Genomic DNA, 21,383 nt, shown 5'->3' with positions numbered 1-21,383 from the left:
CAAGGGTCAGAATGTATACAAGGCAGATTCCTATGTCACAACAACTCCATTGGCTATAGGTCCATCACTGGGCATCATTCCAAGGGTTGATTATGGTCTATAATGCCCTAGAAGGTTTGGGTCCCAGCTATGTGAAGGACTGTATTTTTCTATATGAGCCTGCTCAGGCTTGGAGATCTTCTAGGGGAGGCCTTTCTCCCTGCGTCACTACCTCCATAGGCATGATTGGTGAGGACACTAGAGAGGACCTTCTTGGAACCCCCTTTCATGGGAGGCTAGGCTGGCCTCTTCTCTGCTGACTTTTCATCAGCAGGCAAAGATATGCAGGGCAGTTCTATCCCAAGGGAACCTACTGAGAAACGCATTGCAGAGGTTAAGGCAAAAATGGGTGGTCCAGAAACTAGTCTCCTGGGAACTCCTGCTGATGAATATTGTCTGCTTTTTAATTATTTTTTTTACAGATGGCATCTCCTGCTTCTTCCATGTGTTTTTTTGCTTTGGTCATGTTCCAGAGAGAGAGAGGGACAAAAGTCACAAGGAACTGGATCAAATCATCTTCCAGCCAGTTGCCATAGAGGAAGCACCCTGATGATCCACAACAACAATATTTGCTAATTGTCTCTCCTGATCACTTGCCATTTCTTTCTTGCTTACAGCTATCCTTCCGAATTCGACGGGATTAGAATCACAATTGCCCAACTGAGCAAATGAGCCTATTCTTAACCATTAGTTTAACTTGGTTCCCTCCAGGGATGTTTGTCTTGATTTACAATGATTGTATTTTGATGCATTAACCATTTAGCTAAATGAAGTTACGCCTGCGTGGAAGCAGGGACCCATATACCTCCCGGCCTTTGGCATTTCATAGAATTGTTCTTTCAAATTGATTTTTTTAGAAGCAATAGCTGAAATAACCCATTTTCTTTTCCTGGAAGACAATTACACAACTATGGTTTGATCAGTCACCCTCTTGCTGTCAACAGACCGCTGGGTTTCCATTCTGCAGAACCAGTGAAAGACGTGTCTCCTGCTTGAGACAATCGTGCCTCCCTCTCTCCCACCCACCCACCCACCACCAGATCAGCTGCTTGCTGCTGACAAACATGACATAGATGCTCCATGCCTTGCTCTGAAGAAGGATTCTTTCTTCAAACAAGGCATTGTGAGTGAGGCTGCCCAGAGGGCACCTGCAAGTGTGCTGCTTAAATATTGCTTAAAGCAGGCATCCCCAACCTTCAGACCTCCAGATGTTTTGGAGTACAATTCCCATCATCCCTGACCACAGGTCCTGTTAGCTAGGGATCATGGGAGTTGTAGGCCAAAACATCTGGAGGGCCGCAGGTTGGGGATGCCTGACTTAAAGTAAACCAAAACTATTAAATGAGCAATACTCCCAGCTTAGTATAGGAAGGATTTCAGCCTGACAGTTCAGGGAAGCTAATCAAGAAGGATGGAGACACCTTTCCCTTCCTTTGATGGAGTAGCTTTTGCTCTTCATGCTAGTAACTTAAATAGCAATGCTTCTTTGCAAAGTTGCTTGCATTTCTGATTAAAAGGCACAGATTGCCTTCTAGCGGACTGAAGATCTTTGGTTAAAGCTCAATGTTGCACTGATGGAGTTAGAAGAAAGCACCACTGAGTTCAATGGAGCTTCCTTCCAGGAAACTATGCAAGGGATTGCAGTTATGCCAATTCTAAACAACTGGGTATTATACTATATGCTGTGTTTTGTGTGTGCAATCACACATTCACACACAATTCTTATATCTCTGTCTGTTTGCCTATATATAATGGGTCAATACAAGTACCTGCATTTTTGGGTGTGGTTATAGGGGCTTTCAGGATGAGCTCCTGCAATTCAGAATTGCAACATCTCTGGAAAGTTGCAGGTTGCACATCATGTGCATGGCTGATTGTCGCCAGCATTCAGTCTTCAGAAGAATGCCCTATTAACCCATTTTGCTCTATGAGATGCTATCTAGGACACACCGGGTGTGTGAGAGAGCGTGTGTGTTTCCATTGGCTAGGGCCGTGACACAGATGCAACAGCCTCAGCATCTATTATTGATTGTCATGCAGCTCTGTTTGCTGTGTGGCTGCCAGTCCGCTGGCGCAACCCAGAACTTTTTCTGGTTAGCGAAGCAAGCCGCTTTGCTAGACCCAGGCCCCAGCCTAAGCCACAACCACTCTGATGGCCTAGATGTGGTCTGAGATATAATCGCCAGAGAGATCACTGTCTCAAGCTCTCAAGCTCTACGGAAATATGCAGTATAGGGACAACTAGGGAAGCCAGGTGCAAAGGACAGCAGAACTCCAACGTCCTGTGTTGGTGGGGGGTGGATTTCAACACACATAGCTTCTCACGCAGGTGAAATTAGGGATAGGGGAGAAATTTGATTCAATTTGGATTTAAAGGTGAGTATGAGAACCAAAACACGGCAATCCTTTGAACTGCACACTTCTCCAAATTTTGCAGTGCAGTTCTCCAGCAAAGTGATGTGGACAGTAAAAGTGTATATTTTGGTAAAGTGTGTGTACAAATGCATATATTGGTCGAGATAACATGCAAAAAATGCAGTATTTTAGGGAAATTGCTTTGCAAAGTTGTGCATAATGGGAGAAGTGCTCAGTAAGGGCTTATCCATGCTTTCTCTTTTCCCTCTGCCTTCCCCCAGGGAAAACTGCTTTTTGGTGCTCAGTCAGAGCAAATGGCAATTCAGCTTTTTACCCAGATGGCCGTTTCCTCCAATTTAGAGCTAAGGAGCAGATTTCCCCTGGGAAAGGAGTGGGGCAAGGGGGAGAACTGCTTGGATTTGTGTCTAGAAAGTGTGAATCAAGTGGACAACTGATCAGAACCATGTTTTTTTAGGCACGGGGCAAGAGCAACCCTAAGTTGCTAGTGGGTTCTCATGAGGACTTTTTCAAAAATGAACTTGAATTTAAGATTGGGAAAAGGAGGAACGGAACTGCAGGAGGGTTGGACTAGATTACCCTTGAGGTCCCTTCCAACGCTACATTTCTATGATTCTATGAAACTGACATTGTCAATTTTTTTTTTGTCCATCCCTGATTTCAGCACAAGGTGCTTCAGTTGCAAGAGGAGAGTGAGCAAGTTCTGTTATGTACAACAGAGCTTCGAGAAAAACACAACTCAAATCACTCCAAAAAGAAGACATTGGAGCACTCCCAATCATTTGCCCATGTGCATGTACAGAAAATAGTCGGTCCAGGTGTGAAAGAGAGTACGTGGCAATCTGTGCTGATCATTGCAACGCAGCAGATTTTCATTTGTAATCTTGTGGACTATATTGTTTCAAAAGCCCAGCAGAATATCCCACGTTATCAGTGAGTCGTCCCGTTCCCGCCCCCCTGCCCCCCGCTCAGGCCTCAGTGTTCAAATCAAGCTCCTAGCAGTCAGAGTGGGTCTTGCCCTCAGTGTGCAAACAGGAATCCCATCCACCTTCAACAAACAAGAATCACGGCCAAATGAACATACAGTGGTACCTCGGGTTACAGACATTTCAGGTTACAAATGCTTCAGGTTACAGACTCTGCTAACCCAGAAATAGTACCTCAGGTTAAGAACTTTGTTTCAGGATGAGAACAGAAATCAGGCGGTGGCAGTGCGGCAGCAGCCGCAGGAGGCCCCATTAGCTAAAGTGGTGTTTCAGGTTAAGAACGGACCACCGGAACGAATTAAGTACTTAACCCGAGGTACCACTGTACCTTGTTCAACCAGCCACTTGCTTTATATTTGTGCCTTGGTGTGCGTCAGAGAGAGCTTAGCCCTGTGGCAAGTGCCTCTAACTAATGGTGGACAATCAGTTTTAGTTTCTATCAGTTCCTCATATTTCCAGTCTTAAGCCCAGTTCTTCGCATGTTTGGGAAATTGACAAATCACCTGTTCTAGCTGGGATTACATCCCCCCTGAAGGAGCAAGTGCAGAGATTGGGGGTACTCCCAGATACATCTTTGTCACTAGAGCATCCTCTCTGACCTTTTGCCTTTTGCCAGCTTTGTCTGGTTCACCAGCTACAGTCGATTCTGTACAAAGGTAGTCTGACCACTGTAGTTTATGCATTGGTCATCTTGAGGCTTGATTACTGCAGCAGGTTCTTTGTGGGGCTGCCCTTGGACTTGGTTCTGCTGGTGTAGAATGCAGTGGCCAGATTGCTGATGGGGGTATCTGGCTGGGAACATGTGAGACCATTGATAAAACATCTGCGCTGGCTTCCCATCTACTACCGAGCCAGGTTCAAGGTCCTTGCATTAACTTGCAAAGCCCTGAACAACTTAGGTCCAGGGTACCTCAGGGATCACCTTAACCCTTACACCCCAGCTCCATCACTGAGACCATCTGCAGGAGGGTCGTTCATGATTCCCAGACTTGGTGAAGCTCGTTTGACAGAAACGGGAAACTGAGTCATTGGCCCCTATTGCAGAACATCCTGAATATTCAGCAGGTGCCTTCCGTTTCAACCTTTAAATGCCTGTTTTCTATTCCATCATATTTATGCAGGCGGTTAATAATTCCTCTTTCCATAACAGTTTGTGGATTTCTCATGTTAACATTTTGTTGTTTTTTTCTTGTGTGGATTTATGTATAACTGTCATAAATGGCTCAGATTTTTTATTTTTTAAAAAGCTAACCAGTGTAAATATTTTATTCTAAATGAATAAAATAAATATTGCTGAGCCCGAGGTTCCCCACCCTTGGGAGAGGGAGCTGCAGGCATGAGTCACTGGGCTTGGCCCACAAGTGTGGCACTGCCCATGATAGGGCCCCAGCATAAATAGAGCCCCACAATACACCATTATTCCCAAGCCCAGCTGAGAGGGAGAACAAAGCACGAGAAACCCAAAATGAAGCTCCAGGTCGCAGCTGCTTTCCTCGGCCTCTGCCTGCTGTCTCTGCGCAGCACCCAGGCTGCACCTGCGGTAAGAATGAACAAGGCAAAATCCTGAGAGCCCAGGTGGTGTCCAGGGAGGGGGGGGTCAGTGTGTATGCATAGATTGCTCAAACTTCCTGATGAATCTGTAGAAATCAGGGCTGTGTTTCACAGTGTCGGCATTTGCTAATGTTGTGCTTTGGGGCACAGGAGCCAATAAAAAATATCAGGCAACTCTAAAATGCAGTTACTGAAGTAGTACATTCCACGAATGACCATCCCAGTTTGCTATTTCTGTACTTGTGAATTCACTCTTCTTCTTCCAAGGGTTACAGTGCAATGCTCTACCTAATCTTAATATTTATCATATTCTAAAAAGAAGAACCTGAAACTCTTCTACATAGCCCTGGAAGCACAAAGTTAATTGCTGGCTGCTCCTGGGCTCTCCACTGTGATGGAGTTTTGTGTGCCCCCCCCCGACCCCTCTCAAAATTTGTCTTGTAGGTTTCCTCCTCAAGATACTGTGAGGTGTTTATGGCCTCCTAAGACACACAACCCCTTCATGGATCACTGCCTTGTCATGGCGAAGGGGCTTGAATAACTCAGAGAAGCTATGAGCTATGCCGTGCAGGGCCACCCAAGACAGACAGGTCATAGCCGAGAGTTTAGACTAAATGTGATCCATCTGGAGAAGGAACTGGCAATCTACTCCAGTATTTTGCCAAGAAAACTCCATAGACATAAAAAAGGAGAAGCTCTGAGAAGAAAACGAGAGTTTCCAGGGCATGCTCTGGTTCATGGGGTCACGGAGAGTCGAACAAGACTAAGACGACTAAACAACAACAAAGACTCACAAACCTCATTTCCCACTTAAAGATAAATCAATAGATCACAATGCATTTTTCTGAAAGCACTTCTAAGATTTTTCATTTCCTCACTGCATTTGGAATGCCTTTTTGCAGAGTTCACCCAAATGTCATTTTTTTGAGTGGCACACACCATTCTCCCCCTGCTTCCATTGGCTGCCTGGTCAGGGATACTTTGGAAGATGCAAAGGCAGCTGCTGTTAGCGACACATGTGGAAGGAAGGAAGGAAGGAAGGAAGGAAGGAAGGAAGGAAGGAAGGAAGGAAGGAAGGAAGGGACTTTTGTTATTGGCACTGCTGCCTCACTTTTGAGAAACTGGTGGAGAATTTTCCCTTTCTTGGAAGAAATTTAATGAAACAGTCCCCAAGAGGGCAAAGCACTTCAATAGGTCACTTCTGCAGCATCTCACCCCATGTATAAAAGGAGGCAGGGATGAGGTCGCTGGCCAGCATATTACAACTGGAGGTCATGATACTATTTATCTTCCTCTTGAGCAAGTGACCATGAATTGGCTTGTTCTTAATGTGTCTAGTTTGCTACTTTGCTTTGCTGAGGCCTCATATCCCTTATGGAGTGCAAATTTGGCATCTGGAGCTTTCCTTGACTTGAGAGTAAAAATCATCAGAGCAAACTTTACTTGTTGAAATTCCACATGCCTGGCAGACCACTAACTGCAAAGCTCCACCAAGATCACCCTAGCCTTCTGTGAGCCCTCACTTCTTCTTTGTTTCCCTTGCTTGGTGTTTGCTTCCCCCGCACCACTACAACCACAAACACTTCTCTTCCTTTGGGTCCACGTGCAAATCTTGCCCAAACCTTCATCCAAGACCCCAATGCAGTCAATGCTGCTTTAGGGAGATGCAACAATCCTCCACCTAACAGAATAACTCATTCTGTCCCCTTACAGAATGGAGGCAGCTTTGATGGCAACAATGTAGGATCTGGCAGCTTCAACAACAATGGAGTAAGTACCCCAGAATTCCTCTGTGTTTATCAGTATTCCCCTTTCCACTATATGTATAAAAATCTTTTAAAGAAATGCTAGCAAACATTTCCACTGAAATGTTTCCTTCTGTTAGGTACCCTGCAAATTGCTATATATTTTTTAAAAAAAGATAAAGGATGCATTTGCTTAATATAAGGATGCATTTCCACTCAAGCTTAGATCTCCATTCATACTAGTCCTTCCATTGTGCTCTAGCATGTTGTTCCAACTCAGGGAGGGGCTTCAGCTCACTGCTTGGTGCTTTGCATGCAGAAGGTCCCAAAGTCAATCCCTGGCATCTCCAGGTAGAACTTGGAAGCTCTCCAGCCTCAAGCCCTTGAGAGATGCAACCAGTCAGTGCACAAAATCAGGAAGGATGTGTGCATGTCAAGAAACTAAGCTCGTGTAGCAAAGTAAACAAAACAAAACAAAAACTCCACATATTTATTTCTATTCTCACTTTTGTCTCTGGCCCCGCCCACAACTTGCACTTGGCCCCTGGAAGGTTGTCCAGAATGAAATGTGGCCCTCAAGCTGAAAATGTATTCCAGCCCCAGTGTAGACTGTATTGAGCTAGATAGACCAATGTTGGGACTCAGTGTAAGGCAGCTGTCTATCTATGTAGAATGGATAGAACTTGTAATCTGGTGAAATGTGCACTCTTTCAATTATAAATGTTGTTAATTTCTGGTTTTTCTTTTTCTTTTATGTTTCAGAACGATTATGAGGGATTAGGAGGAGTAAGTATCAGCAAGGGTATATACATGATCCATCTCATGTAGCATTTCCCTAAAACAAAGCTGGAGAACCGGTGGGGCTCCAGGTATTGTTGGACTACAATTCCCATCAGCCTTGACCACTGGCTATGCTGAACTAGGGCAGATGGGAGTTGGGGTCTACCAGCATCTAGAGTTGGAGGTCTACCAGCATATGCCCCCATCCTGCACTCAAATGTTATCAGCAGCACCTGCTCATTGAATTCTAAAAAAAATATTCAAAATCCCAATGACAGTTCAAGTAGCAATTGAACAGAGAAATGTTGACTGTTCCTTTGGATTACTCAAGCCCTCTAGAAATCAAAAATACATCAAAATTTGGGCAGTGGTTGGCGAGTACCCACTGTGCTGTATTGGGGTCCATATGGAGAGTTGAGGTGATAGGATAGGAGAGAAATATTATTCCATTCTCATTTAAAGGCAAACCTACCTAATCCATACTTTCCTAAACACTATTTAGTCCAAAACACAGCCATCCTCCAAAATTCTTCAAATTTTCTTTCTTACATTTCTCCAAATTTTGCAGTGCAAAAAACTACATGCCAATGTCAGCTGTGCATATACATGCATATTTTAGTTAAAGTAGCATATGCAAATCATTCTGCTACAGAACATTTTTTTTTTTTTGCAGAAATATCTGTAAGGCAAAACTGTGTGCAAAGATTCAGAGAAAACACACCAAAATGCCAATAGATTCTCATGAGAGCTTCTGTTGGTTTTTAAAATGCAGATTAATCTGGGAGAATGGAGAACTGAATTTAAGAAAGCAAGAGAAACCAAACTTCACAGAGGTTAGCTTTAAAAGGGGATTAAACAAATTGATGGCGGAAAAGACTATCTGGAGCTAATAGCCATGAAAGGGTTACGCTTCTGAATACACTTGCTGCCCAGATTTCCATCCCAGGCCAGGATCCAGTCATTGCTGCTTTAGGAAAGGGTTTCTCTTTCCAGCCCTCCACCTAACAGGATGCTCTCTTCTTGCAGAATGCACACAGCTTTGATGGCAACAACGCAGGATCTGGCAGCTTCAACAACAATGGAGTAAGCCATAGAATTCCTATGTGTTTTCTGCTGATCCGTATTTCCTCAGCCAAATAATGGTCTTAAAAAAAAAAAAAAGGTAGCAAACATCGCCACTGATTGTGCTTCCTTTGGTAACTTGCAGATGATTATTTTTAAAAGATGCATTGGCTTAATAAAAAGATGCATTTCCACCCAAGCTTAGATCTCCATTCATGCTCTTCCTTTGTAGCATGTTGGCCCAACTCAGGAAGGGACCTTGGCTTAATGTTTAGTGCATCCACTTTGCGTGCAGAAGATCCCAGGGACAATCACTCAGATATTCAGGGAGGGCTTGGAATGTGCTCTGTATGAAACCTTGGAGAGCCACAACCAATTAGGGCCCAATATACACTGCCTGGATGGAAGATAAAGGGCTGGTGAATGTGAATAGATTAACACAATAATAAAGTAAAATGCATATTTATTGCTCTGCCCACTTTTGTTTCTGGCTGTGTCCACCCCTGGCCTTGTCCCCTGGAAAGTTGCCCTGAAAGGAATGTAACCTGTTGTAAATAGGGTATCTGGGGATGCTCTTAATTTATTAATTTTCTCCCCTGTTTTCTGTTGCAGAACGAGTTTTGGGTGTATGGAGGAGTAAGTATCAGCAAGCATATGCATGATCCATTCAGCCTTGCCCTAAAACAGAGATGGAAAACCTGTGGGCATCCAGATATCATTGGACGGTGGCTCCCATCATTCTGGACCCAGGGATCATGGGAGCTGGAGTCCTTCAGCATCTGGAAGGCCACAGGTTGCCCACCCCTAAGTTAAAGAAACCCTAATCCTACAGATCAGCTGGTGGTTAGAACACGAAAAGACCCTGTATTGACTCAAAAGTGTTCAGCGCTGGGTGCACCCAAAGTGATTGAAACTGAAGCCAAATAAGATATTTGCTTAAGTTAGCATTGCTGTTCAGTGACTACTACGCATTCCACTTGTTAGGTGGGTGTGGACTCTGATGAGAAACAGTTTAACAGAACATAGATAGAAAACCTGAGGTTTTCAGGTATCCATGGGTCCTTGCTCTCAGCTTCTTATCTGCTTCCCTTGCTAACTGCTTGACACACACACAGAAAGAGAGAGAGAGAGAGAGAGAGAGAAGAGAGGGGGACTTTTCTACCTTTGGGTCCACATCCAAATCCTGTCCAGATTTCCATCCCGATCTGATCCAGTTATTGCTGTTTTAAGAAGGGGCTCCTCTTTCCAGTCCTCCACCTAACATTATGCTCATTTTGTTCTCTTGCAGAATGGAGGCAGCTTTGATGGCAACAACGCAGGATCTGGCAGCTTCAACAACAACGGAGTAAGTCCCCTCTGTCTTTTGTGATGATCCATATTCCCCTTTCCTCAAATAATGGTCTTTTTTTTAAATCAATGGTAGCAAACATTCCCACTGATTGTGCTTCCTTCTCTTTGGTATCCTATTATTAAAAAAATAAAATAAAAGGATACATTGGTGTAATAAAAGGATGCATTTCCACCCAAGCTTAGATCTCCATTCATACCAGTCCTTCTACAGTGTTGCCCCAACTCAGGGAGGGACCATGGGTTTATGGTTAGTGCATCTGCCTTGCATACAGAAGGTGCCAGGACAATTGCTGGCATCTCCAGGCAGGCCTTGGAACGTGCCCTGTATGAAACCTTGGAGAACCACAACCAATTAGGGCACAATATGCACTGCTTGGAGGATGGATATACAAGGTTGTATGAATATGAAGAAAATATATTATAGTAATAAGGTAAAATGCACAGTCATTTCTCTGTCCACCTTTGTTCCTGGCTGTGTCCACCACTGGCTTTTGTTACCTGGAAGGTTGCCCAGAAAGGAATGTAGCTGTTGGTTTGAAGAAGGTTCCCTGCCCTGGTGCAGACAATACGGAGCTGGGTGCGGTGCCCTAATCTGACTTGACACAGGACAGGGCTGCTTCCATAGAACCATAGAATTCCTAAGTAAAATGGGTAGATTGCATAATAGCATTGCAGTAAGAGAGCTATAACTTTTAGTCCAGTGAAATGCCTTCTCTGCTTGTTATAAATTAGGTATCTGGGGATGCTCTTAATTTATGACTTTTCTCCCTTGTTTTCTGTTGCAGAACCAGTTTGGGGGGAATGGAGGAGTAAGTATCAGCATGCATGTGTACGATCCATCTAGCCTAGCATTGCCCTAAAACCAAGATAGAAAACCTGTGGGCATCCAGATTTCATTCGACAGTGGCTCCCATCATTCCGGACCCAGGGATCATGGGAGCTGGAGTCCTTCAGCATCTGGAAGGCCACAGGTTCCCCACCCCTAAGTTAAAGCAACCCTAATCCTATAGATCAGCTGGTGGTTAGAACACGAAAAGATCCTGTATTGACTCAATAGTGTTCAGTGCTGGGTGCACCCAAAGTGATTGAAACTGAAGCCAAAGAAGATATTTGTTTAAGTTAGCATTGCTGTTCAGTGGCTACTACCCATTCCACTTGTTAGGTTGGTGTGGATTCTGATAAAAAACAGTTTCAGAGAACGTAGATGCCCTCAGCTTCTTATCTGCTTCCCTTGCTAGCACACACACACACACACACACACACACAGAGAGAGAGAGAGAGAGAGAGAGAGAGAGAGAGAGAGAGAAGGTGGGTGGGTGGGTGGGGAGCTTTTTTACCTTTGGGTTCACATCCAAATCCTTCCAAGAGCTCTATTCCTGACTCTGATCCAGTTAATGCTGTTTTAAAAAGGGGCTGCTGTTTTCAGTCCTCCACCTAACATTATGCTCATTCTGTTCCCTTGCAGAATGCAGGCAGCTTTGATGGCAACAGCGTAGGATCTGACAGCTTCAACAACAATGGAGTAAGTCCCCTAGAATTCCTCTGTGATGATCCATATTCCCTTTTCCTCAAATATTGGCCTCTTTTTTAGAAATGGCAGCAAACATTCTCACTAATTATGCTTCATTCTCTTTGGTAACATGCAGATTATTTTTTTAAAAAAATACATTGATTAAAAATAAAAAATGCATTGGCTTAATAAAAGGATGCATTTCTACCCAAGCTTAGATCTCCATTAATGCTAGTCCTTCTACAGTGTTGCAGCACATTGTCCCAACTCAGGGAGGGACCATGGCTTTATGCTTAGTGCACTGCCTTGCATGCAGCAAGTGCCAGGGACAATTGCTGGCATCTCCAGGAAGAGCTTGGAATATGCTGTTTATGCTTCTGCTGCTTGGAGAACCACATCCAATTAGGGCACAGCATCCATTGTCTGGGTGGTAGGTAGAGGAGATTGTGTGAATATGAAGAAACTACTTTGCAGTAGTAAGGTAGATTTCACACTTATCGCTCTGCCCACTTTGTCCCCTGGAAGGTTGCCCAGAAAGGAATGTGTCTCTTCAGTTGAAAAATGTACCCTGCCCCAGTGTAGACAATATTGAGCTTGGGACCAAAGGACTGAGCTGATACAATAATAATAATTTATTAGATTTGTATAACATCCTTCATACAGAGATGATAGGATGATTCACAACATAAAAATACAAAAAACAACAACAAAATGGAAACACAAGATGCATTTTAAAGCAAAATTAGAGATGGAATCTCTATAGACTACAGCAACTCCCCCTACCCGACCCTCCAGTCTGCCCTGATGCTGCGCCAAGTACCTAGGTGGGCACAGCTGGGTGAGACCAACTCCATCTACTTACCCACCCATGTCTCAGTGATGCAGACCAGGTCTTCTTCATCTACAATCAGATTGTGGATGAGGGAGGTCTGATTCAAAGCCGATCTGTCATTCAACAGCATCAGCCACAGACCCTAGATAATAGGACAACCACAGTTCTCCAGGCTGGAGGAAGGGCTGCCAGATAGCACCGTCACTAACTGCCTGTTCTGTTTACCTGGCAGCTTCCTATGTATAATGGATAGATCATGTCATAGATTCTCAGTGATAGAGCTATTGCTTTTAATCTAGTGCTAATTATAGACTGGGTATCTGAGGGGTGTTCTCAATTTCTGTTTTTTTTTTCTGTTTTCTGTTGCAGAACCAGTTTTGGGCATATGGAGGAGTAAGTATCAGCAAGAGTATACATGATCCGTCTAGTCTAGTATTGCTCTAAAACAGAGCTGGAGAACCAGTGGGCATCCCGATAACTGTTGGACAGTAACTCCCTTCATTCCTGACCACTGGCTGTGATGGCCCAGGGATGTTGGGAGGTGGAGTCACCCAGGATCTAAAGGGTCACAGGTTCCCCAACCCTGAGTTAAAGCAACCTTTATCTTATACTTATAGAATTTTTTTTTGAGGGGGGGGCTGTATAGCTTGAGTCAATAGTGTGAAGGTACTGGGTACACCCAAATTGATTTAAACTGAATCAAAAGAAGATGTTTGCTTAAATTAGCATTGATGGCTGGGGACTGCTACTTCCTCCACTTGTCTGGTGGGGCATGTACTCTGGAGAGAAAGATTTTAGCAAAGAGGAATGCAGCTGGAAAACTTGAGCTGTGCATCTGTCTAGGAAGCTACAAGGATGTGCCTTTTTGCCTCTGAAGGAACTCCCCCTGCTTTAAACACTGCCCTGGCACTCTCCCCCCTTTTTGGCCTGTGTTCATTCTTGTAGGCAGGTTCTAGGTTGAGGTGTCACTGGCAAGGTGGCCTCCTCCTACAGTGGAGGACACCCTGGCTGCCCATTTAAAATTCCCCGCACAGTGCTCCAAAGCAAAGCTATGCCAGCACTTTGCAGCAAATTGAAACAGAGGGCAGTTCCCAGTCACAGTCATCCACTGTGGGGAGCCTGGTTCCAGTATTGGTGACAGGTTCAGGCACCTCCTGCACCTCCTTGCTGAACTTGTGTATTTGTAGGTATTACCAAATGCCATAAGGGTATAATGCTCTCCCAAAGGAAACTGACCCCGTAAAGCTCCTTGCCACGAGAGAACTGCAGATCACTAATATATCCCCTTGCATTCTGTTTACAGAACAGTGGAAGTTTTGATAACAACAATGCTGGTGACAACAGCTTCAACAACAATGGAGTAAGTACCAGAGATAGGCCAACTTGACCATCTTGCTTGTACATTCGCTTGTCACACCAGTTCTCCTCTTGGGCTGGCAACTGGCTACTTAAGACAGCCAAGCTTTGGGATCATCTTACACAGGGGTGGCCCCCTCTTGCCTTCCCGATGTTGCTGGACGACAGCTCTCATAATCCCTGATCATTATCCATGTTGACTGGTACTGATGGGAGTTGGAATCCAAAAACATAAGGGCCTCAATCCTGCCCTAGCATTTGAAATACCCTTGGGGAATACTTTATAGAGTCATTTGCCTTCTCTATAATCAAACACACATACCTCAGCCTGCAACAAAATATTTCATAGTATCTCTTGGATGATCTCTGACATTGCCAGCTAGACAGCCCCCCCCCCCCAAGAAAATGTTGACAGCAAGTCTGGGCATTTCCAAGAGAGCAATGAGACTGAATGGTTGTGAAGCAGCCGTTCTGTAGGGATGGAACAAACAGAAGATCCCACTGTCTAGTTACATGGATCCATGCACCCATGGATTCTCTCCCAGAATTCTTCTGCCACACATGAATTAAGGTTTCAATAACAATTAAAAACATAGCACTGCATTGTTGAGCCTGGCAGCGCTCTTCTTCCCTTTCAAATGCTCTCAGTTACATCAGATCACTATCTGTTCAAATGTGAAGCCTGTTTGTTCTTTTACAAAAAGAAGAAGCAGCAATTTTGACAGGCAGTCCCCAGAGTCCCACAGCCCAGCCACGTAGCATAACCACCAATGCAAGATCTCATGAATCATGTGGATGCCTAACTATCTTTTTACCCTGAGTACTTTCTAAGTATTACCTTTCTACCCAAGCATTTCCCAAGTACTCCATTTCTACTCTTTGTACTTTATTCTCCATGCTGGGCATAAAAGGTAACACTTAATGACTTCACTTTATGCCATATTCCAAAAAATCTTGTGAGTGAGAGGAACTAGGTCAGAGGTGAGGAACCTGTGGCCCTCTTGGTATTGTTAAAATCCAACCCCCATCAGGCCCAGCCAGCATGGCCAGTATCCAGGGATGATGGGATTTGCAGTCCACCAACATCTGGAGGACCAGAGGTTTCTCCTCCCAGGTCTAGATCTTTTTTTATGGATGGTATATGGAAAAGAACCCTCAAAGTCATTTTCCCCCCTTGCCTAACTCCAAATGCAAACCTGAACACATTTCGCCTAAGAGTCTTGAAAAACCACAAATTTGGATTAGTAGCTGAATAATCTATCAATGTTTTGCCTTGCAGAATAATAATGATGACCCCATTGTTTGGGTGAGTATTAGTACTGCTGAATCTCTCCATTAGGAATAGGGTTTGATGGCATGGCTCAGTCATTTTGTTGCCACAGCATCACTGGAAGCATACAGGGTTGCCTTTGCATAAACAAGAGAAATGGATGCATCATGCCATCCCAGCAGAGTGTTATGGGATGGGGGCAGAACTAATGTATTATAAGAATGTAAGAGTTGCCTTGGTGAAATAGGTCGAGAAATAGGCTAGGTGCATCTATCCTAGCATTTCCCCCCCAGTGGTGACTGGGGAGTTAACAGTGAAATAGGGATGTAAGGGATGCTTGTCAAGCCAAGCTCCCATCTAGTCTGTTATTTTCAGCCTAATAAGGGAACAAACAGAGGATGCTGTCTTATACCAAGTCAGATACACTGGCCCACCTCCCTCCCTATTGTCTACATTGACTGGCAGTGGCTGCCTAGGGTTTCAGAAAAGGGGGTTTCTCCCAGTCATATATGGAGATTCAAGGGTTTGAACATGGATCTTCATGCAAAGCAGATGGCCTACTATTGAGCAATGGCTGTTCCTTGGAAAGCTTGTTGTGGGGGAAATTGGAGGAAAGGCAGCCACATATCTAAGTCTGTCTAAGCACTTTGAGCCCACCTTGAGAGTGGGGTAAAAGTCTAATATCTAGCTAGAAAGACACATACCTTCTTCAAATATTCAGGAAAATGTATGGGCCACAGATTAGTACCTTGATTTCATAATATAGTGTTTTTACTGCAAGAAACACCTTTTTGTACCTGTGACAGACATCTGTCATGTGCTGTAGCACCAAGTGCAATGTGAGATGAGGAGATTTAGAGAGACAGACATATTGGGGAGAGCTGTCCTATTGGGTCTCTCTTGGCATTTGAATTCTAATGGGTGTTCCTTTTCTTCTTTTGCAGTATTAGACACTCAGGAAACCACTGCAACACAGTGCCTTCTGCCCCTTTTTGTTTCGTAAATGAATCTCTCTTGTGGGATCTTTCCTTGCTGCTGAACAACCAAAACCTTTTATTGCAAATAAAGAACCTTGGCGTCACTTGTTGATCAATAAATCTGTTTGAGTGTTCAGTTATTCCATAGCAACAAACCCAATGCATTGCACGAAGACTGGATTAATCCAAAAGCATATCTCAGGGTGGAGTCAGGTGAATTGGAGTGGCCAAATTATTTTGGCCCTTGAGACAGAAAAATCCTGCAATCCAGGCAGTTGGACGTAGGTTTAATGAAAGGGCAGCAAATTGTTAACTGCTTAATTTAATACTAATGTATTCCATTGAGACTCCCATGGAGAGCTAACAATTTGCTGCCCTTTTATGAAATCTACATCCAACTGCCTGAGGTGGTGACCTCACTCTGCCTAATGCTAGGGTCAGCCTTGCATGCCTCTCTAAGAGTGAAAAAAAATATTTCTGACATTCTCCTTCGATGTAAATATAACTGAATGACTGGAGGAGGAGAGGAATGTGGCAACAACTCTGGTCTTAACCTTTCCCCATTTTCCTTCCGCACCTTCCCAGTTAATCAGACCATAATACATCTTTATCAATGTCCAAACAAATCCAGCCTTACAGGTGAATTTGCTGACACCCTCCCCCAAGCTTTTTTCCACCTCTACCTTCCACAGACCTTAATCTCCACATCAAGTTCCTCACAAATGCTCAGTTTGGTCTTACGCAAACCAGCTTGCCACCCACCTTCAGCAAATAAGAGAGACTTGAACAAATAAGGAAATCTGAGAGGTGGAGTGGTTTGAAAGTCGCATTAAGGTGACAACCCTAACCCCATTTACTGGGGTGTAAGGCCCATTGAATTCAGTGGGACTTCTGAATAGGGATGGGAGAGAAATTTGATTCATTTCGTATTTAACTTTGCACTTTATGAAACAATAACCAAACAGAAGCGTCCCCCTCCTTTGAAATCTTCACTTTCCTGAATTTTGTACTGCCGTTCTCCAGCCATATAGTTAAAGGACCCCTGGATGGTTAAGTCTAGTCAAAGGTGACTATGGGGTTGCAGCGCTCATCTCGCTTCAGGCAAAGGGAGCTGGCGTTTGTCCACAGGCAGCTTTCCAGGTCATGTGGCCATCATGACTAAACCACTTCTGGCGCAATAGAACACTGTGATGAGTGCCAGAGTGCACTGAAATGCTATTTACATTCCTGTTGGTGCCTATTTATCTACTTGTGCTGGTATGCTTTGGAACTGCTAGGTTGGCAGAAGCTGGGAAAGAGCAATGGGAGCTCACCCGTTGCGCAGATTCAAACCGCTGACCTTCCAATCAGCAAGCTCAGTTGTTTAGACCACAGCACCACCCACATCTCCTTTCCAGCCATATAATGCATGCTCAAATGCAAATAAAAGCATGCATACAAATCTATACATCTGAGGAGGGCAATGTAAAAGAATGCATTATATTAGGGGCCAGCTAATCCCTGATTGTGAGTAGACACAGTGAGGCTTGCAGCCTGAAACCAGGGAAATGTGAATTCATGGACTTGCTCAGTACAAACAATGTCAAGAGCAGGCATCATCAGGCACCAGACAAGATCCATGCCCCTGAACAGGGTTGACTATTGGAGCCTCCTGGACTTGGTGTCCCTCAACCTTCATTTTGCTGCCTGTCCTCTCTGAGCATGCGAGCAGCATCCTGCATAAGGAGATGGAGCACCAACTCCCATTTGCCTGGAATGTCTTCCCTGGGAAGTTGTGTAGATTGGGCACAGAGAGGGAGGGCGATTGAATGGCCCACTCAGAAGATGGCACTCCAAGCATCTTGGAGCCATCATTACCATTCACCCATGAAGCTGACTAGATGAGTAGGCCATTCTCTCTCTCTCTCTCTCTCTCTCTCTCTCTCTCTCTCTCTCTCTCTCTCTGCTTCTCTCTCTCTCTCTTTCCCACTATCACTTAGCCCATCTCTTAGGATGGTTGTGAGGCAAAAAGAGGCCAGAACCCTGTACACTGCCTTGAGAGAGAACTGTCTCTGAAATTCTTGAGAGACATTGCTAATCAGGATAGGCAGGTGATTGAGCTCGATGGACTAAATTTCTGACTGTGCTGTTCTAAGGGTTGCTGGCCTCACTGTAATCTATCATTTCATCTCTGGGGGGAGGCAGGGTGGTGGTTTTTGTTTGTTTCACTGTTCTTTAAGGATTTGTAACCTGTAATAGCAATAAAAATATTACTTTAAAAAGGGGGGGGAGAGAAAGTACGTCTGACTCGTCAAGGTTTTTCAGTCCAAATTCTGCCCAGTTATTCACCCCAGATCCCAGTGATACAGAGTAGGAACCAGAGAGTTTGGTCGCTTTATCCAGCCATCCACCTGACAAGACGCTCTTCCTGCTCTTCCTGACTGAGCATGGGTCAGTACTCATGTGCTTCCCAGCATTGCATTATAGAATTTTAGCAGTGCTGAATGTATCTCTTTGAAGAGCACCATTATCCTCATCCATGTAGCACTGATTGCAGCTCAGAGTTATGGGGAAGCATTTTCATGCCCTCTAGTGCTTAGAACCTGAACAGCTCTGACAGCTCAATTGTTGTTGTTTATATATATATATATATATATATATATATATATATATATAGAGAGAGAGAGAGAGAGAGAGAGAGAGAGATATTTTCCAATCCAATAACAGCCTCATTATAACAATAACAATTCCATCCAATTGATACAATTATTAATGCCAATTATTCAATGTCAAATTGTACGATTTGCCGTATTTTTCTGTGTATAACACTCACTAAGACAACCCCTGTTTTGGGGGACTCAAACTTACAAAAATGGGGGGAGATTGCCCTGAGTTGGTTTTTTTGGATTGTTAATCCAAAATTTTCTATTCTCACAGCTGGTAGACTCCTTTCCTCCCTGCTGCTGATTTATGGCCATTTATTCTTATCTCAAACACATTCCTTTGTGGATAATAGAGGTTAGGGAGGATTTTGCTCTATATTTTCAAAGCATAGCATTTCTCCCCCCCCTTCCCTCTCAGTTCCTCTCTCTCTCACACAGAGTTCCAATTTTGTTAAATTCCATATTATATTACGATTTCTTCCATCCTCACTTGTGCAGATCTGTATCATAAATGCAGAGAAAAACCTTAAGTAAACAAACTGTGGGCTCCCCTCCCCCCATCATCTTTTCAACCGTATGAAATCTGCTCTCAATCCAAACCTTTCACATCCTTGTAGCTGGGTTGTTTTCCCAGTTTCTTAACTCATTGTCTCTGGCACGGGCCTTTAGTTTACTCCAATTAAAATCCAATTAACAGGAAAACCTGTGCTTCCAGGAATGGGATTGGGGTGGGGGTCGCAACAGCCAGAGTGTTGCGTGCACCCAGTGCCTTTGCCTGCCCTTGCATTCCACGGGGAAGTGAGTGCCAGACCACCAGGCAAACTGCAGATCAGAGCCTGGTTCCTTTTCCAATTGAAGAGGAATGCAGATAATGAAATTCCCCCATCCTTATCTGATTATCTCTGTCTTTCAGTCTCCCACGGTGTTGGGAGAGGTGTCTACCGCCTAGTGCACAGGAAACAGGAAACCCTCTGATAGCGCAGTTCTGTGCAGAATACTGTGTGCTTTCACCCAGTGAAATCAATTAGGTTTCCCCTCTGCCTGAATCTGCATAGGACAGATCAGGATACTGGGTGTAACATTTTGACTAGGCACTGCAGCTTTCATATTCAAAGTTCCCTGTTTGGGACCCTTGCAGGATTATTCACCTGAACGCTTGCCTACTCCTCTTTAGCAAATCAACACATATTTCAAAAAGTCTGTCAGTTTACCAGTCGCTCTGTAAACAAGATTTCCCTTCCCATTCAAAGAAGTGGGGAGCCGCAGAGCTTTGGTGGCAACTCAGTTAGTGGCAACAGCTTCAAGAATATAAGTACTGGAGATCTAGATCCATTTAATAGAATTATCAAGTTGGAAGGTATCCTGAGGATCATTTAGTCCGACCCCCTGCAGTGCAGGAATATGCAGGCTTCACATTCAAGGATCAAACCTGTAACCTTGATGTTATCAGCACCATCCTCTAACCAACTGAGCTATCGAAGGGCTCTCCTCTACCGTTGCTCCCCCAGCACTAGTTATTTGGAGATATAGTATCACTGAACATGGAGGTTCTGTTAGGTTGTTACATAGGACAGGACCTTGATTCTGAATGGGTAAGTGCAGTTTCAGCACCTGCGAATGGGCTTCGCAGATCTAGCAAGAAGCAGAATCCCAATGGAGGAGGAGGTGCTGCTGTTGAGCCCTTTCTCCTTTCTCGTGCTTCACCAGAACCTCAGTCCTAGATCGCAGGAAGGAATAATAGGAAGTGCCTCAGAGACAGCTATCTCTGCCACACTGAGGGCCTCATCACACTTTAGGAAGTGGAGAGGCGCAGTTCTGTTGTTGCGGGAAGCACCCAAACAAAGCCTGATGAGAAGACTCATGTCTTTTCCAAATACTCCAGGAAACAGTGAGGAAGGAAGTGACCAAGAGGACACAGGAGCACCACCACATCATGTTACAGACCTGTGTCTCCCTGTCATAAAAGGGTGCTCTGTGCCACAAAAGCATAGTTAAACTATGGAACTCATTTCCATGGGTGGCAGTGATGACCACCAACTTAGAGGGCTGTAAAAGAGGGCCGAACAAATTCATGGTGCATCAGCCTGTCAACGGCTACTAGCTTGGAAGGTTGTCCATGGGGAAATGTATCTCTGATGAAGGTTCCCCCATTCCTGTTCTGTGAGGATGCCTACAGTCAGAAGCAAACATTTGGTCTTTAGAAATGCCAAACCCAGGACTGTAAGTGGATGATTTCCTGGTTGTCATTGCTCAGTTGCCCCCAGGAGATTTGGTTCAAGAGATTTGGTTCTCCATCCCACCTTGGCTCCATGTAGCACAAATAACTAAGTTGGGAGCACAAGCATTTCTATTGCTGAGGACTTCTTTGGCCATATTCATACAGTTGTGGCAAATAAAAAGACCCCACGTATTGGAAATTGGATGCTTGCTAATTTTTATTGTTTTGAAGCTTTCCTCAACCCAGCAGACAAGACAGAACAAAAACCATTCACGAGCAACTGATGATCACCATCACCACGGCAACTCTGGTTGTTTCATGATGCAGTTTGTTGTCTTTGATTCGCAGGGAGCAGGATAGCTGGTCCAGTGGCCAATTCTTGCTTTAGATTTAAGTGAAGCTGAAAAGAGAGAAAAAAGCAGCAAGCTGAGAGTTGTGCAAATAAACCTCTGTTCTCAGAGATCTGCACTTGTTGACGGTTTGATACTAGGCCAGGTTCAAGTTGTTTCTATTAATATATAAAACATTTAACAACTTGGGACTGGTTTATCTTCAAGATTGCCTTACCTCGTATATTCCCACTCAGCCCCTTTGATCTGTGGGACTGGCACTGTTATGAGTGTCACATGATATCCACTGCTCATTTACTGTCCTCTTTTTAGTGTCTGCTACAAACATTTTTGTTTAGACAA

General features: G+C 44.3%; 2 protein-coding genes across 4 annotated transcripts in view; one reads left to right on the top strand and one right to left on the bottom strand.

The window, feature by feature from the left end:
* The window catches only part of LOC309537649 (uncharacterized protein), a gene marked incomplete at both ends in the record, with an annotated part of 243,324 nt that overhangs the window by 20,131 nt on the left and 201,810 nt on the right, over positions 1–21,383 (bottom strand). The window lies entirely within an intron of this gene.
* LOC309538247 (uncharacterized protein) lies at positions 4,782–15,951 on the top strand. 3 transcript variants are annotated; one of them, XM_082233592.1, is made up of 12 exons: positions 4,782–4,938; positions 6,663–6,719; positions 7,457–7,480; positions 8,501–8,557; positions 9,149–9,172; positions 9,825–9,881; positions 10,672–10,695; positions 11,352–11,408; positions 12,598–12,621; positions 13,532–13,588; positions 14,864–14,890; positions 15,799–15,951. In XM_082233592.1, exons 1-12 carry the CDS (start codon positions 4,864–4,866, stop codon positions 15,802–15,804), a joined length of 489 nt encoding a protein of 162 aa, XP_082089718.1. In that variant the 5' UTR covers positions 4,782–4,863; the 3' UTR covers positions 15,805–15,951. The 3 variants fall into 3 exon arrangements, with proteins under 3 accessions (XP_082089718.1, XP_082089719.1, XP_082089720.1); XM_082233593.1 differs by lacking the exon at positions 10,672–10,695; XM_082233594.1 differs by lacking the exons at positions 10,672–10,695; positions 11,352–11,408.

Source organism: Podarcis vaucheri (assembly GCF_965113315.1).
Source record: "Podarcis vaucheri genome assembly, chromosome: 7".
NCBI lineage: Eukaryota > Metazoa > Chordata > Lepidosauria > Squamata > Lacertidae > Podarcis > Podarcis vaucheri.
This window is presented reverse-complemented; position numbering and strand designations above follow the sequence as displayed.

Bases quoted from the DNA above. Each gene is read 5' to 3' on its own strand.
- LOC309538247 (XM_082233592.1), top strand. From the start codon at position 4,864: ATGAAGCTCCAGGTCGCAGCTGCTTTCCTCGGCCTCTGCCTGCTGTCT. The intron at 8,558-9,148 runs GTAAGCCATAGA...TTTCTGTTGCAG, and splicing joins GCAGCTTCAACAACAATGGA to AACGAGTTTTGGGTGTATGG. The intron at 11,409-12,597 runs GTAAGTCCCCTA...TTTCTGTTGCAG, and splicing joins ACAGCTTCAACAACAATGGA to AACCAGTTTTGGGCATATGG.